Source organism: Sebastes fasciatus, chromosome 1 (genome assembly GCF_043250625.1).
Source record: "Sebastes fasciatus isolate fSebFas1 chromosome 1, fSebFas1.pri, whole genome shotgun sequence".
Lineage (NCBI taxonomy): Eukaryota > Metazoa > Chordata > Actinopteri > Perciformes > Sebastidae > Sebastes > Sebastes fasciatus.
This window is the reverse complement of record NC_133795.1, coordinates 34,087,579-34,107,475: the sequence shown is the minus strand read 5'-3', so window position 1 is coordinate 34,107,475 and position 19,897 is coordinate 34,087,579. Positions and strand designations below refer to the sequence as shown.

Sequence of the window (19,897 nt, the reverse complement as noted above, 5' to 3'; positions counted from 1 at the left end):
ACTGACTAAGTGAAAAGTGTGACCTGCTGGTGGCGTTAGAGGATCACCACCACCGAAGTCATTCAAATTGAGGGAATTTAAGCAAATTTCATGGCAATCCACCTGACGGTAGTCAAGATATTTAACTACAAACCACAGATGTCTAAAGATAGAAGAAGAAAAGTCAGGGGATCATAAAAGTCAGTAGGTCTCACCGTCTGGCCACCATGAATATCCATCCTGTAGCTGTTAAAATATTTCAGTCTGGACCAAAGTAGTGCACCGACTGACATTGCCACCCTAATAATAACAATGTAAAACATTTCTAATCTGTGTCTGAAAGATATTAAAACATGTTACCCCAGAAACTTTAAGAACAGGACTTGATGTTACAGTAGATAAAAAAAAGAAACCAAATGTCTTCCAGCTCTGCAAATCCGTAAAATGTGTTGAGTTCCAGCCCATGAATCATTTCCCCGAGGCTTTGAGTGTGTACCTCAGTGCAGTAGAAGTTGGCTGACCTCCTGTACAGATGGGCCGAGCTGAAACACAGAGCTGATCTTTATTCATACAGGCCCCATAATAACAACGGACCCAGTGCAGTTAGTTTGGACGGTTGTTTCAAACAGCTGCTAGTCAGACGTTGGTCAGACTCTTTCCGTAGAGGTTTGCTGGCTGGCTGGATGTATGACTACTGTCTTCTCCCTACAGAATGACGACGGTGGACACTGCTGTCTGGTCAACAAGTGGAGCACGTTCCTGAAAGCTCGACTCATCTGCTCAGTGCCTGGAGTTGACGGCATCGAGACACACTTTGATGAACTAAGTGAGTTATTATTTCCCGGTTTAAGATTCTCCCTCCGTCGCTGACCCTTTCAGAGCATCTTCCTTTCATCTCCAGACATTTACACACCCCGTCCCCTCACCAGGTGTGTCCTGTGTGTCCACCACCTGTTGATCCTCTAGTCACTGTTTGTGATCTTAAAAGTTAAACCAGATATCTAAAATACTTTTTAACAGATCATATTCCACCACTCAGGGAACATTTATTGCATCTGCTTGGCGTTGGTGTGAAGCACGTAATGAATACGTGGCAGATGGAAAGTGAGAATTCTTACGTGACCGTGCAACTACAATTCAAAACAAGGGTCTCCAGATGGACCTCTCGTCGACAGACTCAGTATCAACAACTCGCTCATTTGCAGAGTTCTCGTCACATTTTGCCCTCCATTTGCTTTGCATACTTTCACCATGATGTTAAGGCCTTCAGCATTAGCGTCTACTCAGATTTTGCTCCAGTGTGTGTGAGCCAACTTGCTCGCTGTACTGGAGGGACTCACAGCCAGCACACCAGCGTTTACAGCAGCATGTGTCTGCTTATGTGCAGCGATGCTGGGATTCTTCCCAGGGAAGCTGCAGCTTTAGATTAAGGTATCACTGACTCATACATGTTAAGCTTGACATGCCTATTCCTTTGAACATCAACATGGCTCCTGCACTGTAGGTAATATCCTGAAAGGTAACGCCCTTACTGTAAGACCGTGATCGCTCCGCTTTTCGAGCACCATCCACATGTCTTTGCAGGGAATTTGTAATTAAATAAATAAATTAAAAAAACAACAAGAGATTGAAAAGCAAATACACGCACGCATCCAGAGTAATTAAAGTAATGAGCAGCGGGGATCAGTTCGACCCCCATGTGGATCATCCCGGCCTGTCCGTCATTCACATGACTGACAGGATTAACAAGGGATTTGTTGTAGCCTTGAAATCATACTGACTGGTGGTATGAGCAGCAAATCTTTCACAACTTTCCACTGGTTTTTGCTCAGTTTTAGTCGAAAAATCTTCTCTCGCTGGGGATAAAACACACAAAATTCAGTGATAGAAAGAATTGATTGATGATTTCAACTGTAAGCTTAAATTTACCTTGACAACTCAAATAGAAAATGCTCAATCAAGTTCCAAGTCTTCTGTTTGGCAGAACTTTAAAGAAATAGCACAACATAAAAAGTAATCTTAGTTGCCACGTCATTTTGTGGCACGAAATGCTAACCAAGTGTCTCCAAATGTCAAATACTTAGGAACTTGTATAGATAATCACGTAAATTTTGCAGATAACACAGATTATGTTTTTAAAGCTATGCAGAGGTTACATCTACTCTAATGACTTTAGGGTGAGCCATGATATTCTTGAAATGGTGTACAATGATCTGGTGGAAAGCATCTTGTCTTTTAACATGGTCGCGTGGTGGTACGGACACTTGCATGTCAAATGTAAAGGGAAACTGTCAAGTGGTTAACACGACCAGTAAAATTATAGGGAAACCCACAGATGCAACTAAGCGGCAGGCATGTACTGAATACCAAGAAGAAAGCTCTTGACATACCAAGTGATCCGTCCCATTCATTGTACCCACAATCTGAATTGCTTCGCTCAGGAGCGAGCTTTGGACTGTCACGAACCACCAAGAATGTCTACAAGAAATCATTTGTCCCAAACGCATTTAAATTATTAAAAACAATCACACACCATCACAATCATCGCTGAATTTTTCACATTGTATTTTTTGTAATAGACCTATTGAGCTGTATCAATACTATTGTCTTATTTGTTATTCATGTTGATTGTGGTGACGCCAAAGACAATTTTCAAGACAATAAAGTTTCTAACTAACTAAAATGCACTTTAATCAAAGTGTTTAAAGAAAGTAGTGTTCGTAGTAGTAGAAAGTATTCGGTCCGCTTCGCGTCAGGGTCTCTCATCGCCCTGTCCAGGTTTATTTCACAACAACGATCAGCTGGCTGTATATTATCCCACTCATTACACGGCAACTTAATTAAAGGGACTATTTGTAACTTTCAGAAATGCTTGTTAACAGCGACACCTGTGGCCGTTAAATCAACGAAAGTCAGCGTCTGGCTTGCAATTGTGCTCGCTCTACATAGACATGAACGAGCATCGCTCAAAACAGTGAGGCGACACACGTCAGCTAAAACCACAATATCACTCTATATTTCACCTGCTTGGCAGTAATGTTAGCTGACCAGATGAAGGTCTCTCCATGAATCACTGCTGATCCTAGTGTTGGCTTTTCCTGCTTCAGCCTCGCTGCTTCAGCCCCGGACGCTGAAGCAGTGGGGCTGAAGCAGGAAGAGAAACGGTATTGTCTCCGACCGGATGCCGGTGTCTCCCACCGGCACCCGGTCGGGGACGATTACGTTTCTCGCTGCGGAGCCCCGTCACTTCACAAGAAACGGGAAACCTCTGTTGGTCTGGAGGAACTGCAGCAGTTATTTCTGCACAAACGTCCACATATTCACTAGATATTCTCAGAGCTACGAAGTCTTCTGCATTGTGTAGTGTGCGCGCATGCACGTCTAGAGGTGGAGCGAGACAGCAAGAACGCGCGCGGTGTGTGAGTGAAGGCAAGCAGGCAGAGGAGTAGAGACTCCGGCCACACGTGAGCGTGCATGGGATCCCGACCCGGTAGATTTATACGTGTAAGAAGTTAAAAACAGTCCCTTTTAAGAAAGCAATAATTTGACACAAAAATGGTCCTCCAAAGTCCGACATCAGAACTGCGTCCATAGCAGCGATCTGCTGTAAAGAAATAACAGACAGTAGAACGCCGTGATTGACCAATCAGAATCGAGTATTCAACAAAGCCATGTAATATATACAGTACATGGCAATACTTTCTTTATACATATTTTGACAGTGTTAAATAATTCACCCAGTAACATCAAGCAGAGCTATGAGCTAAATGTAGAGCAGCATCTCTTATTCCCGCTGTGATGAGGCTTTGCGAGTTGCAAATGTGTGTTGTGCATTAAGAGCACTCCATGTCGGTGACAGAGAAACGCTCTTCTGTTGGCAGCGCCGCTGCACACAGCAGGTCAGTTGTAGCCTCAGTGCAGACGAGCACTCGTGGTGAGGTCATCGCGAGTCCTGAGGTGCAGTGTAACATCCCACGGCTCTGTGGTCAGTCTTCCCACAACCACAGGCAGTCTGGTAGAAATGTGTTCTGTCTCCAGTCCTGCTGGTCCTGATGAAGCCCTGTAGAGGTTTCAGAGTGGTTGTGTGAGGACTCGGGGGACAGAGTGGAGTAGATTCAGATGGTGAGGCACAGTCGGGGCTAACAGAAGAGAAAGCATTCAGTGTTGCATCGAGGGACGGGAGCAATATAAAGACGCAAGAGAGATGAAAATGTCTGCCAGACAAAAAAATGAGAATGATTGTGTGGGCGATCAAGTTTTATTGCCTTTCCTGAGATGTAATTGTGGAGGAAACGTTGTCTTTTCATTGAGTTATTTTCTAGTCCGCAAATCCCTAAACCTCTTTACTATATATGAAGACATAGATCCTTTATGTTGGTGCTTAAGGCTTGTTTTTCAATTTCCCCTCTAAGTGGACATTTCAGCAACATATTTCAGGAGCACATCCTTCAGAGTGGGTATCAAGGAGCCAGTGATATACTCTCTGCAGTCACTTGACAGTTCATCCAGTTTTCACTTTTCCAAAACAACTTATTCATCCCCTCTCTTTGTGTTCTTTATGCTTTCAGCAATCAGAGATGTGTCTCTGCTAAAGCAACACTGAGAGCGCCTCAAAGACTCTTTGTGATCCGACACATCAGAAACTAAAGACGCAGTGACGCAACTCGTTCTAGTTCCACTGCTGATTTATTTCTTTTCTTGTTCACTGCGTTCGTTCTGCAGCCAGGAGGTCTGTCAAACTGGCGTCAGATGGGTTATGAATTCCTACTTTGTCTGCCAAAAAGTTAATTTTCGCTTTAGTGTGCAGCCATTACCTGCCATTTTCATTTCATACCTTGGCATGTGAGGAGGCCTTTCTCTGAAATGATTTCAAACTCGTGATCAAAGGGAGAGTTTGTTGATTTTACAACTTTGCAGAGTCCAAAATGATGTTTTTACACGAGCCATGTGAGCTTAAGCTTCCTCGTGTTGATTTTGTTGCACACTAGATAAATCCAAGGGCACGAGGATCAAATCATGCGTTGGTACATTTCTCCCTCAATTCCACATGTGGCTTAACATTTTGTTCTTTTACATGCTGCGTCTCACGTTGATTCAGGTGATATTTGACAGATTAATCTGACTGAGATGTGGCAGATTAATGTTTTCTAGCCTCACTGATAACAACGAAAAAGGTTAGAAAAGAGAGGATAGGATTTCTTGCCTATTTATTGTAATTGGTGTGTTTTCTAAAGACTTCTGACTATTGTTGTCCTTCTCTTTTCAAGGCCATTTAAAACAAGCGAGCTGAGCTCTTTTCACTGGTTTCCCATTGGTGCACAGCATTAAATGGACCTGTGTGTTATTCCACTCAACCTGTCTACCTTAAATTTATTCTTCCTTATTGTTTTTCCTTGCACTTTTCTCTCATTAAGCCATCAGGAGGATACGCAGGGTTCACAACGGCCTCACCCCCACAGTCGCTGGATGCATATGGCTCCTATTAAAGTCATGTTTCACCAGAGATCTCTATTTCACTTCTATTCCCCGCTGAGCCTCAGGAACTGTAGTTTCAGCATTGGAAGAGTTTGGATTCAGGATCTCATTGAGGCTCTGCTAACCGCAATTCATGAGGAAGTCTCCCTTAACGCCCCCTCCCAGGAAGCACAACGTCTCCATATGTCACAGTTACAATTACTTTGGGCTGGAACCAGGTGCATTCTGGGAACTAATAAAGCCTTGGGATGATTTGATGCGCGACGCAGACACTAATATTTATTTAATACGCCGTGTTTTCTTTGTCTGACCATTCATCATGACACGTATTGTGCTTCTGTGGAAACGCTGGCTTTTTTCATCAGTGGTGGAATGTAATTAATAATATTTATTCAATTGCTTAAATAATGTTTTGAGGTGCTTATATTTTCATTTTATGCTTCTTTATACCTCTACTTCATTACATTTCAGAGGGAAATATTGTGTTTATTGTTCTACTACATTTATTTGACAGCTGTAGTTACTAGTTACTTTGGTACTTTGGCTGGTATCGGCTCCAGCCCTCCGTGACCCTGAACAGGAAAAGCGGTTACGGATAATTAATTAATTAATTTGATGTATTGATTGCTGTCAGGATATAATGAGAATTTCAACTACTATAACAAAAATGTATTTGAGCAACACTACAACCTTTAAGTAACATTTTGAATGCAGTGCTTTTACTTCTAATGGAGTATTTTCTGATTGTTTTCAGTGTAATTTCACTTAAGGATCTGAGCACTTTTGCTTTTCATGGTTTACCGCTGTGACTAATTATGATAAATGCTGTCTTTATCTTTTAGGGGATGTGTATATCCAGCCAACTCAAGACAACAAGAACCCTGTCATCTATGGAGTCTTCTCCGTTTCAGGGTGAGTGACTGACAGCTCTCTCAAACTCTCCAACTTTCATGCAGAAGGTGTATTTTGGTTTCCTCCTGCAGTATCTATTCATTCTCAGTCAGCCTGAAGGTGTCAGCTCTCTCTCTCTGATATTGAAATGCCGTGTTGCGTATGGCCTGTCAGATTCAGGCTACAAAGACAAAACAGGCTGTGACTGTGGAGCCCAGAGGGAGTCGCGCTCCTCTGAGAGACTGAGGGAGCCTATACAGTAGCTCCTCATAGGTCAGGTTTGATAGCAAGTTGTCATTCAATGCGCAGCATTAAAATTCAAGGGAACCAACCAGACATGTAAATTTGAGATTCTGACTGCACACAAGCAGGGAGAGGAGCGCACTGAGTCACAATAAACACATCTTGATTAATGTATTTGAGGAAACAAATACTGTTATTGTTTCCATCCTCCCCTCAGGCATCAGGCACGTTGAAACCCAGCTGATAAAAACACATGCGGTGCTAATGATAGAGGCCCGTGACAGGAGTTACAAACATAGTACACCCACCACACAGCAGCGAGAGCCTGAGCTCTGGCGATTCTCTGTAGTACGTGGGTGTTTGTATGTCAGTGTGTCAGACAGCTTGACTCTAGTTGAGTCGGTTTTGAGAGTGTGTTTGTGCGTCATGATGTTTCATGGCGTTCCTGTAAGAGGGCCAGCTGAGTACGTGGGAAGGAAGTAGATCCCACCAGCCGCAGAGAGCGCTCGTAGTAATTATCTCAGGGAGTTTATTCGTATCCTCTAGCTGCATGTCTCTGCTTTGTGTTCACCCGTTTTCTTCTCCTGCCCTCCTCCAGAGCTGTGTTTAAAGGCTCGGCAGTGTGCGTCTACTCCATGGCTGACATCCGTATGGTCTTCAACGGGCCTTTTGCCCACAAGGAGGGGCCCAACTACCAGTGGGTGGCGTACACTGGGAAGATCCCCTACCCACGACCTGGCACTGTGAGTTCTAAACAATAAACAATCATGACACCTCCTCCCATTACACGCACAATTGTCTGTCATCCGTTTTATAAGAACATGTTTTTACTGCAAAAGGAATTTAGTAAATTGCAGGTTTCACAGCCAGATCTATTATTTTTTTGTCAACAGTGTCCCGGAGGCACTTTCACCCCCAACATGAAATCCACAAAAGATTACCCTGATGAGGTTATCAACTTCATGAGAAACCACCCCACCATGCACAATGCTGTATACCCGGTGTACAAGCGCCCCCTGGTGGTCAGAACCAACGTGGACTATGAGTTCACCACCATTGCGGTGGACCAAGTGACAGCTGCTGATGGGAGCTACGAGGTGCTCTTCCTGGGCACAGGTCAGTGTTTTTCAGGCCTTGACCCTAAGAGGCTCACATTTTGCCTTTTTTTAGGGGGGTACAGGGGGTCTTTAAGGTGAGATAGCAGGTCAGCAGTATAGATAGATAGATAGATAGATAGATAGATAGATAGATAGATAGATAGTAACTTTATTGATCCAGAGGGAAATTCAAGTTTCCAGCATCACAGTTCCATAGTGCAAAACATGTTAGTAAAAAGGCAGTAAAAAAGTTAGTAGTACAAAGTACAAAAAAATATACCAGATATAAAAATACAAGGAGATGAAGAAAACTGTTAAAAGTGAATATAGTGCAGGGTAACAGCTGTGATATAGGACTATTAAAAAGTGAATATAGTGCAGAAGAGACTGTTAAAAATGAATATAGTGCAGGGTAACTCCAGTAGCTTAGTCTATGAAAGTACACTATGTGCATTATTATCTGTCTGTATATGTCACATAGAAGCGGTGTACATCACCATACATGAGATGCAGCTCAACACTGTGTCAAGTTGTTCTGGTTGAAAGTGTATAAGAGCTTAGAACATTATGATGGAAGTGTATGGTTGTCATTCCCGTGCTCTATTATGTCTCATGCATTGGAGCAATTTTTTGGGGGTTGATACTATTTGTTACAAAACATTTGGTGCTAAATTTAACCATTTTTTACCACTCGAGAATTGATAAAAAGGATCAATAATCCCTCCATAATACCACACTAAGACCCCAAAGACCTTGAGGAACGCCATAGAAAAAGCCATGCCGGGATTTGGTATAAAAAAAGAATTGCATTTCATGGCGATTGGATGGTGAGCACTTCTGTTCTGGAAACCGCTCAGAAACCCCCTTAATGTCGGCCGAGATCGCCGGTGATCCCGTGGGTCTCAGAGGGTTTTTTAATTGACATTATGTGACGATTGTGTAGTAATCTAATAGTCAGTTTGAAGTTCATTGTCAATTATAAGTCCTCTAGCCTTAGCTCTATCTTCACACAAGTAGAGGATCTGCTTTGCCTCTTCATCATAGATGGGTTGCATGTTGCATGTTGGGAGTCTCCAAAGCAGTTTTCTGTTAAATAGCAGATATTTAAGTGGATGGATGAAGCCTAAGGTTAGAGGTCCATGGCTCAAAACATCAACAGGGCTTCTCTCTTGTGTTGTACAGATCGGGGGACAGTCCAGAAAGTGATCGTCCTGCCTCGAGACGACTTGCAGACAGAGGAGCTGGTCTTAGAGGAGGTGGAGGTCTTCAAGGTTAGTAGTCTTCTGCCCTTATTCTATTTACTCTTTTCTCTGTGCTCTGTCTTTGTCTGTACATTGCTTATGTTCATTTTGTTTGTTATCTGAGACAAAAAATAACACACTGAATATTCCTTGTCTGCTCATTTAAAGCTGTTGTTAACTGTGTCACTGCAGGTTCCCACGGCGATTACCACCATGAAGATTTCATCAAAACGGGTACGTTGCTTTGAAGAGACCAAATGGTTAAAGAAATAAGTTCATTGCAGCAAAGCAATCAGACGTCTGAGAAAACATGTCACTAATTCCAATAAGAACATTTTATAATTTTGGTAAAATGTTGTCATGATTTACAACTAAATGTGGCAACGCTTTACTTTACAATTCCTATCATTTCCTACAATTTCATAGAAAGAAATTCATGACTGTAACTGTAAGTTCATAGGAAGGTTCCTGGAAAGGACAATGTAATCTGGTGCTTATTATATGGAAAATGGACAAAATGGTAGATTTACAGTTTATCATTGCAGGAAGGATTTTTAAGCCGGTGCACTGCTGAATATGCTATAATATGGATTTTATCTAAAGGCAAGCTTATAGTCTGGAGAATAATGTTCCCAATGACACACTCAATTAATAATGTCTGAGGTCTTTCAAGGGTATTCATCGGGAAAAAACTGTTTATAAACTCAACATAAGTAACTAATACCTGTCTCACTTCTCTATTTTCTTTGAAACCGGACCAAATTTCCCAGTTCCTTCCGTCAATCTTTCTGGGAATTCATTAAGAAATTACAGACCTGTATAATAAAGTGGTATCCAAACTGTTTATATCTGATTATTAACATTTTTGACTCTTTACCTCTTTGTTTTTTTATAGCAACAACTGTATGTAGGATCGGTGTTGGGGGTGACCCACCTGGCTCTGCATCGCTGCGATGTGTACGGGGAGGTCTGCGCTGACTGCTGTCTGGCCAGAGACCCGTACTGCGCCTGGGACGGCAAATCCTGCTCCAGATACTCGTCCTCACAGAAGAGGTGAGGATCAGTACATGTTTCTTCTTACTTTGCATGTCATATTTTCTAAATATGGTGAAGTTAAGCTTTTTATTTTTGATTGTTGATCTGACCCCTCTAGACGGAGCCGTCGGCAGGATGTGAAGTACGGCAACCCGATCCGCCAATGCAGAGGTTATAACTCGAACAGTGAGTATCAGGCCTGCTTTGCATAAGGCCCATGCAGAACAGGACATAGGAATATTGTTGAAATGATTATTGTGCCTCTGGCTGGTTATTCTACAAATATATTCCACATATTGTTTTATAGCCAATAAGAATACTCTGGAGAGCGTTCAGTACGGGGTGGAGGGCAGCACTACGTTCCTGGAGTGCCAGGCCAGGTCTCCTCATGTGTCTCTTAAGTGGCACCTGCAGAAGGAAAACAGCGACCGGAGAAAAGAGGTGAGCAACACTTTCACTGTAGAGCAGCTACAGTTGTGTTTCAAATGATGTTTTTTCAACCTGGACCCTATTTTCCCATGTTTTTTGTGTCTTACTGACTCTAATAGGGACAATAACGTCTGAAATTGGTCCAGTATTGAGGGAGAGTGCTGTAGGCGGCAACTGCTGCAATGTAATCCTATAGGGGCAAGCTGGCACTGTCATTTACGTCCACTAAAAGAGCTTGTTTTTACCATGACAGGCTCTAATTGTTATTATAAATGTCTGAAATTATGGAAAGAGTCTCACGCAAGGAGAAGTCTCGTCCTGAAATCTGGCGAGGTGACGTGTTGCCCAAAGACAACGGTGGAATAGTGGAACACATCCATGGTGGAAACCTAAGTGTAGCTTAGTGTTATCTAAAAGATTTTCAAAGTCATGGCTGAATATTTACCAGACTTCCACAATGTGGATGAGGTCTTTGAATTCGATTTGAGCCAGAGGATACGGATATTCAGATTTCACAACAAGAATTCTCCTTGTTCGGGAATTGGACACAATAACAAACAGACCAGATCAAGAGAAAGGTGAGAAAAAGTTGTATTTCTCTGTAGGGTCCTTTCCATAATGTTGTCAGACACTTATCATACCAACCTGAGGCTGTCAGTGAAAAAAAAAGCACTTTTATTGAACATAACGTTACGTTCACGCTACTAACTTGCCCTCACAGCACGTTTAGCGGTTGCAGGTTACAGCGTTCTGCCTCAATACTGGACCAATTTCAAAAAGTGTTGTCCCCATTAGTCACTTTGACACAACAACATGGGAAAATAGGGTCCAGCTTGAAAAATACAGAAGTTACACTTTAACATCTTAAAAAATTACAGTTTTTGAATTGTCCTCTTTGTTGTCCTTCCTTCCAGATTCGCTCAGAGGGCCGCATCCTAAAGACAGAACAAGGTCTTCTGATCCGCTCACTGCAGTCCTCTGACAGCGGCATCTACCAGTGCACATCCACGGAGAAAAACTTCAAACACACGCTCGTCAAACTGCAGCTCGTGGTCCTTTCCAGTCGCACGGTCAACAACGTGTTGGTGGAGACAGGCAGCCCGGCCCTCCCTCCTCTGCAGTCCAGCGCCTGGACTCCGAGCGCCGGTCAGTATAAGGACCTGCTGACCATCCTGAGCCAGCCGGAGATGGGCCTGATCAACCAGTACTGCCAGGATTACTGGCAGCTCGGAGACGGCACCCTCGGGGATAACAAAGCCAAAAGCCTGAAGGAGCTGAAAGAACAGAAGAAGCCTCGCAACCGCCGGCATCACGACGAGGAAACAACTCCAGCTGAGACATGAGGAGCTGGACCTCATCACACTCCTTCAGTCTACCTTTTTCATTTTCACAGCACCTCCTAAACACTGCAACCCTCCATTTAGGGGAATGACTCCAGTTAGAATGATCATAACGGACAAGACAGATACTGCAACCAAAAGCAAACAGCGTCAAACAGTTTCTATGTAACTGTTGGGGAAAAAATACACAATATTTATTGTAGGTTGTAAAAAGTAATTCTTTGTACCTATCTAGAAAAACTTGTTTTTTTTTTGTGAATAGGTAAATTTGTGCAAATATTGTTGTTATTATAATATTATTGTTAGTGTTATTGTTTATTACAATGTGTTATTATGTTGAGAATATCTTTATGTTTGGTGTTTTTGAGAAACAGCAAGAATAACCCAGGACTTTGGGAGCGTCCACACATGGACACGGACCGCTGAATACGTATTCAGAAACTGTTAGAGGCGACCATGTTGGATCACTTGACTGCTGGCAGTATTCAGTGTCTAAGCTGGAAGTCGAGTCGCTGCTTCAGTGAAACTCTCGAACTTCCCTAAACTTCTTCACCAGAACGCTCTACTGTATATCAGACAGTTTTCTTTTTTTAACTGCAAGATACAAGCTGTTGACAGAATGACGATCGCATTTCTTGGGGACACAAGGATAAAAGAAATGCAGCTGTGATAACGCGTCACGCTCGTACAGTCACATGGTAATGAAAGGCCCTGTGTGGCAGGTAAGACGTCTCTCCTCTCATGTTTGTGGTCCAGCCTGGCCTCAAGGAACGATGTTACATCACCCACCCAAATTCTTCCAAAAATCAGTTGCTGCCAAGTGTTTGTTTTGTTTATATGTGAATATCACATCTCAATGTTGTATCCTTAACGGACGTGATCTTTGTGATAAGCTGTTGGGGGGGAAAGGGTCCTTTAACGACACAAAAGCTGAAAATATAACATTGCCTTCTCTTTTCTCTTTGGAGATAAGAAATTCCAGCAGGCAGCTATATGTGAGTTTGTGACAGTGTGTGATTTAAAAAAAAAAAAAAAAAAAATACTAGAGACAAAGCACCTTCTGTTGCCAAATTGGTAATCTCAATAAAACAATAAATACTTCACATGTATCTGTGGCATATGCAGTATATTCATATAAGGTTGGGTTTGTTTTTTTAAGCTTTCAATGAATCCAAAGTTTGCATTCCTGCCAGTTTCATGCTAAATATTGGTTTCACTAAGTGAATATTAATCATGTAATTAGGGCTGCAACTAACAATTATTTTCATTGCAGATTAATCTGTCGATTATTCTCTCGATTAATCAATTAGTTGTTCTGTTTATAAAATGTCAGAAAATGTCGACCAGTGTTTCCCCGAAGCCCAAGATGACGTCCTCAAATGTCTTGTTTTGTCTAACTAAAAGATATTCAGTTTACTGTCATAGAGGAGTAAAGAAACCAGAAAACATTCATATTTAAGAAGCTGGAATCAGAGAATTTAAAAAACAATTTGTTAAAAAAATTACTCAAACCGATTAATCAATTATCAAAATAGTTGGCGATTAATTTAATAGTTGACAACTAAGCAATTCATCGATTAATTGTTGCAGCTCTTCATGGAATCGGTCTACACTTCTATTTCCAAATGTGCTGATTGCAGTGCTCGGGAATTGCCTACTTTGATTCTGTATTTTCTGTATCAGCTTGTTACCAACAGACTTCTGTTTTGTGTCAGTCCAACGCAGGGCCATCCTGCTATCATATGTGCCACAGACTTCATATAAAACTTCCATACAGTGAATAAAAAAAGAAAAGTCACAAGTACAACCACTAACGAGCTGATCGCCACCAAACCTGAAGAGACACATGTACCAATATCTTCAGAAGGTGGCTTCTCATTGTGCATGGCATGTACAGTGTAATGTATATGGTATTTGTCTAAAATGCTACGTTGCTGTGGATGTCAGTGAATGTCTTTCTCGTCGTGGGAATATGGAAATACTATCAGTGCAAGAAAGATGCTGAAAGTACAGAAAGGTCGGATTGTGTTTTTAAATCCTCCCTCCTTCTCTCTCCCTCTCCCTCTCTCTCTCTCTCTCTCTCTCTCGCTCTCTCTGTATGTCTCTTAGTCTCTATTTTTTCTCTCTTGTTCTCAAAAATGTGCAAACGTGCATCAATTTTATTTTCTCTGTTTGGCAGACTTTGTTCTGGGTCATTGAGGTAAAGTAATGTATGATATAATGCACAGTTGATGTTATTGTAATGACTTGTAAAAAAATTACTATCTCTTCTTCCTCATCAATGTTGCTGACTAATAAATTAAAGCTCTATATTTTATAATAACAGAGGTTCTGTTCTGTTTGCCACATAGTCTGCAGGGTTCGTTGTGTGATATGTAACACAGTGATTTCAGTGCTCATTGTGTTACTGATCTGCAGTGGTGGAGGAAGTAAACAGAGCAATACCACACTGTAAAATACTCCATTACAAGTAAAAGTCCTGCATTGAAAAGGTTACTTACTATTAGCAGCAAAATGTATTTTATTATCAAAGGTAAACGCAGTGGTCGAATGTAACATTGTACATTCATGTAAGTACATTTACTCAAGTACTGTACTTAAGTACAAGTAGGCCTCCAAGGTACTTGTACTTTTCTTAAGTACTTCCATTTTATGCTACCTTATACTTAAACTGCACTTCATCTTGGAGGCAAATCTACATTTATTCGACAGCTTTAGTTACTTTGCAGATTCAGATAAATAAAACTTAATATAAATCAGATAATAAATTATGATATATTGTTATAGATTAAACTACCCAGCAGTAAATAAAGTAATTAAAATCAGCTCCACCTTTACCAGCTGCATCATTAAAGTGCTGTACACATGAATGCATCAATAATTATAATCCAGTAATATCAAATATATCATTCTAAAATGGGCCATTCTGCATAATGAGTACTTTTACTTTTGGTACTTTAATTTTGATGTTAATACATTCGTACTTTTACTTAAGTAAGATTTTGAATGCAGGACTTTTACGTGTAACAGAGTATTTCTACACTGGTATTGCTACTTTTACTTCAGTACAAGATCTGAGTACTTCTTCCACCACTGGGTAAAAGTACACAATGCAGAAAAAAAGGCCCCTTTGAGTGATATACTATTACACATATCATTAGATTATTATTGTACTGGATCATGGTGGGGCTATTTTTAACACTTTTATTCGTTATTTAGTTGTTTAATCTATAACATTTTATCATATTTATAAAGTAAAACATACAATATTTACCTTTTGAAATGTAGTGGAGTAAGAGTATACAGTAAAGTTACTGTATGTGTTGGAAAATGCTGTGCAATGCTCACACACCCACACATACTGTATACATGCTTGCATACATAATTGAAAGTGAGTAGATTAGGATCCTTAACCAGCCTCAGATTGAGGTCAATGAGATCTGTCAGTTGAAACTGCAAAGCTCTTTAAGCACTTCAGAGCTCACCCTTCTGTCTGCAGTATCCATATGAGAAATGTCAGTTTGTCTTCCTTCATGTTTGGACTGGGAGGTCTGCTTATCTATTTCAGTGACCCCATTTGCTGTGATTGTTTTGTGTATTCTTTTGTTTTAATCCCTCTATTCGACCTCTTTGCAAACACCTTACATTCAAGACCACACATCTGGTTTAATTTTGGTCCTGATGTGAGATGAATCTAGTTTGGACCACTCTCAACACTCAGCACCAAGTTATTTAGCTTCACGTGCTCTTCCTCTTTTAAAGGAGAACTGCCCAGAGAGATAAGCACTTGAGCCGATGTTCATCTTCCGCTGAGCGCAGCAAAGTCCCCCTAAAGGTTAGATCACTCCTACACTGATGTGTGTCTGCTTCTCCTCACACCTTTGGCTCTGCCCTAAAACGCTCCTGTCCTTGTGCTCCATTGGCCCTCCTCGGTCAGGTGGGCAGAGGATGCCCGAAATCCTCTCCTAAGACAGGAAAATACTCAAACATCCTCCAGTGTTTGCCGCAGCCAGTTGACAGTCCGAAAGGAGGCGATCAGCTAGGACCTACTTCCCTTTTTTTCCTGACACTTGGCTTTTTGAGCAGAGGGGCCCAAGCCGGGAAAAGTAGGATGGGTGCCGGAGCGAGCGCCGAGGAGAAACACTCCAGAGAACTGGAGAAGAAGCTGAAGGAGGATGCCGACATAGATGCGAGAACTGTCAAGCTGCTGCTGCTAGGTAAAGACAGTCAAGTTGGATGCAATAACAGGAAACTTCATCATCTTGGGTTCACATATTTAAGGGCCCCATAAGGCCCCATGGCAAATTTTTCTTTTAACTTAAATCCTACAAGAGAAATAGTAAACCTATCTGTCTATGGGACATTAAAATATTAGTTTAATCTTTCATACACTTGACCTTGTTTCTAAGTTATCAACACAGACAGATGTTGTTGACTGAAGTTTGTTATGGACAGACCATATTAATTTGAATAACCTTTAGAAACTTACTAAATTGCATAATTTAAAAAGACTGTTCATTAATATTAACTGTGATGAAAACAAGCAACATGTTTGAGTAATGTACAGGCTTAATAACCCGTGTCATTGAATTGCTTAGACACTTTAATAATCACTCAACCCAATCCCCTGTTAATCCTGAGACAACAGGTCGTCCAACACAAAGGGCTTAACCCTGAAGGACACAGATACACTACTGTGGCATTCAAATACAATAACCTGAATACATCACAGGCACGATGTAATTAGTTGATCAAGGGGGAAATTTTGTATTTTTAGGTTTTTTAATTGAAGGACCAACAAATTCTGTACACCCAAATATCTGTCGGCCTATATTGTATGTAACAATGTTGGATTTAAAAGCAATTACAAGATTATACTGGTAAATATACTGTTCTGAATGTCTCTCAGGTTGCTACAGATATTGTTTCACAGTCAGCTTAATCATCTCCTTATGACAATGTAGGTCAGGGGCAGAGAAAGTTCTACCTGACATCAGCTTTGAACAAGATTAGACCTGAAGTAAGACGCATTATGACTTGTTGGGATCCTGTCTGATGAGTTAATATCATTCTTCTCTCACATTTATGAAACCCACACCCGAAATAAAAGTAATCAATCAACCAATCAAACTTTATTTGTATAGCACCTTTCATACAGGTTCAAAATGCTTCACAGATGACTGACAAACCAATAATAAGACAGTGTTTACCTTAAAAACAACAGAAAAGACAAAAACAATTCAGCAATTTAACAATGAGATAATATGAGGCCAATGCACGCGAGACAATAAAATTATAAAAATGTAATGAATTAGAATTAAAAGCTATGATAACAGTAATAGTAGTAAAACATTGTGGAGTAAAAACTACATTCATAAAATAACAATAAAATGGAATAAAATTATACAAATTAAATACAATAAAATAAGTGATTAATAAAATAACAATAAAATAGGATAAAACTATACAAATGAAATGCAATAATATAAATATTAATAAAATAACATTAAAATAGAATAAAATTATACAAATGAAATACAATAAAATTGGTGATTATTAAAATGACAATAAAATATAACAAAATTTTACAACATAAAAACATTAAAATAAGTGAATAAAATAATAAAAAATACTAACCAATCTTGATCAAAAGCCTGGCTAAATAGGTGAGTTTTATGTTTACATTTAAAGGTCAGATCCTCAGACTGTTCCAGCGGCTTGGAGCGTAACAGCTAAAAGCTGCCTCAACAAAGGTTTTAGACCACTATGGTTAAGAATTAGTCATATTTCTCCAAAATCCTTATAAATGTTGACTCAAAGCATTTAATATGTTTTCTATTTTCATAGGTGCTGGAGAATCAGGCAAAAGCACCATCGTCAAACAGATGAAGTAAGATAATTGACTTTTGCGCCGAAGCGATGTCTCATTTCTTCTCTAACCGGCTGTGAATCGCATACTAATGTTGTATTTTCTCACCAGAATTATCCACAAAGATGGTTACTCACTTGAAGAATGCATGGAGTTCATTGTCATCATCTACAGCAACACCCTGCAGTCCATGATGGCCATTGTGAAGGCCATGGGCACACTCAATCTTAATTATGGCCACGGTGACCAGCAGGTAAAAGCTGAGATCAACTTTAATGTGTTTTGCATACATTTATTTCATATTTGTAGCAGAGTACTAAACATAAATTGTGTATGTCCCTGCAGGACGATGCCAGGAAGCTCCTGCATCTTGCAGACACCATCGAGGAAGGCACCATGCCTAAAGAGATGGCAGACATCATTCTGCGCCTGTGGAAGGACACTGGCATACAGGCGTGCTTTGACAGGGCCTCCGAGTTCCAACTCAACGACTCCGCTGGATAGTAAGAAATCACCCAAGCTGAGATTTAAAATGGTCACATTTAATTAGTGTTTGTTATTGAATGAATCTCATGTTCCCTCAGCTACCTGAACGACTTGGAGCGACTGGTCCAGCCAGGCTACGTGCCCACCGAGCAGGATGTGCTGCGATCACGAGTGAAGACCACCGGTATCATCGAGACCACGTTCTCCTTCAAAGATCTCCATTTCAGGTGAATCAGAGAAGTATTTCTCAAGAAGACGGCACCAATGACTCATCATCACTGCAATCATAAAGATAACATGCTTCTGTTTCCCTGCAGAATGTTTGACGTGGGCGGCCAGAGGTCAGAGAGGAAGAAGTGGATCCATTGTTTTGAAGGTGTGACCTGTATCATCTTCATTGCTGCTTTGAGCGCCTTCGACATGGTGCTGGTGGAGGATGATGAAGTGGTATGATAACTATACTTTTTGTGTTTTTTTTCTTTTTTGGACAAACAGCTGGTTAATTTGAAATACTTTGCATTGGTAAAAAAAAAAAATCCTTTCTTTCAGAATCGAATGCATGAGAGTCTGCACTTGTTCAACAGTATCTGCAACCACCGCTACTTCGCCGCCACCTCCATCGTACTCTTCCTCAACAAGAAAGATGTGTTTGTTGAGAAGATCAAGAAAGCTCATCTCAGCATGTGCTTCCCTGAGTACGATGGTGAGGTTTATCAAAAACACACAAATTGCAGCGCATTTAAGGACTTTTAAAAAATGACAAACTGATTAAAATGTGCCACTTTATCTTGATATCTTTCCGTTAAGGCCCCAACACTTATGAGGACGCCGGTCTCTACATCAAAATGCAGTTCTTGGACCTGAACCTGCGTAAAGACATCAAAGAAATCTACTCTCACATGACTTGCGCCACGGACACAGAGAACGTCAAGTTTGTGTTTGACGCCGTAACCGACATCATCATAAAAGAAAACCTGAAAGATTGTGGTCTCTTCTAAGAACCATGCTGAGAAACCCAATGAAGGTGAGTCAAGTTTGTATCGTAATTCAGATTCAAACTTGTAGACCAGATAATAAGTCTTTCTTTCTTTCTTTCTTTACAGGGTGATGTTTTAGCCCTGTACCATTCCACAAATCCCCTCTCAATTCAAACTGAGGACTGAAGATGAAAACTATTCCCTCAAACCGGCGAACGCAAAAAAATAAAAATCAATTTGTTGTGTTCAAAATTAAGTTGTGGCTTTGACCAAAGACTTCGGGTCAACTGAGACCAGAAGACAGCTCTTCAGCCAGAAAATCCTGTGCAGATTTCAGATGAGTTGATTTTTTAGTCAAGCTAACTTTTCTCTCGAGTCTCTTGAACTCGTCTTTTGGAGGGCTATGCAATCTGTAGTTAAGACATCAAAAGCTTCTGCCAGCATTACATGATTTCTTCTCACATGCACTACTGTGAATAGATGTCAGGATAACGCATCTTCGCCCCAGTAACTGGTCAGTGTACAGCCAAAAAGCAAAAACAAGAGGGCCTCACCACCTGCAGACGCACTTCAACCTGTTAGAGATTTTAACAAACTGAATTTTTAAGATAAAAAGTTAGAAAATGTAACTCTTTGCAATAGTTGAAAAGGACCAGTGTATATAATTAAACTGTTTTCTATTGGACAGTTCATGAAGTGTGGTGATACCATGTGGATCTGTAACACTGTCGAACGGTAGATGTAATATACTTCAACTTCAAGATCCTTGAATCTACAGGCCTTTGAGCCGACTATCCTGTACAGAAACCAATATTTGTAAACCTTGACTAAACCT

The 19,897-nt window shown here is 40.8% G+C and overlaps 2 protein-coding genes across 3 annotated transcripts in view; both read left to right on the top strand.

The window, feature by feature from the left end:
• Positions 1-14,053, top strand: part of LOC141773305 (semaphorin-3F-like) — a 57,992-nt gene extending 43,939 nt beyond the window's left edge. Inside the window, exons 10-19 of one of the 2 annotated variants that reach the window (XM_074645208.1) lie at positions 691-805; positions 6,297-6,366; positions 7,187-7,331; positions 7,482-7,704; positions 8,868-8,956; positions 9,119-9,160; positions 9,822-9,979; positions 10,065-10,147; positions 10,269-10,402; positions 11,305-14,053. In XM_074645208.1, coding sequence (XP_074501309.1) covers positions 691-805; positions 6,297-6,366; positions 7,187-7,331; positions 7,482-7,704; positions 8,868-8,956; positions 9,119-9,160; positions 9,822-9,979; positions 10,065-10,147; positions 10,269-10,402; positions 11,305-11,733 — 1,488 coding nt within the window. In that variant the 3' untranslated portion in view covers positions 11,734-14,053. The remainder of the gene's footprint in view (positions 1-690; positions 806-6,296; positions 6,367-7,186; positions 7,332-7,481; positions 7,705-8,867; positions 8,957-9,118; positions 9,161-9,821; positions 9,980-10,064; positions 10,148-10,268; positions 10,403-11,304) is intronic. The other variant, XM_074645216.1, reaches the window with a different exon arrangement.
• Positions 14,054-15,643: 1,590 nt separating this feature from the next.
• gnat1 (guanine nucleotide binding protein (G protein), alpha transducing activity polypeptide 1) lies at positions 15,644-19,609 on the top strand. The gene is made up of 9 exons (XM_074645236.1): positions 15,644-15,947; positions 17,578-17,620; positions 17,711-17,852; positions 17,945-18,102; positions 18,184-18,312; positions 18,403-18,532; positions 18,635-18,788; positions 18,893-19,109; positions 19,189-19,609. The coding sequence occupies exons 1-8, from the start codon at positions 15,842-15,844 to the stop codon at positions 19,081-19,083; spliced, it is 1,053 nt and encodes a 350-aa protein (XP_074501337.1). The 5' UTR covers positions 15,644-15,841; the 3' UTR covers positions 19,084-19,109; positions 19,189-19,609.
• The last annotated feature ends 288 nt before the right edge of the window (positions 19,610-19,897 follow it).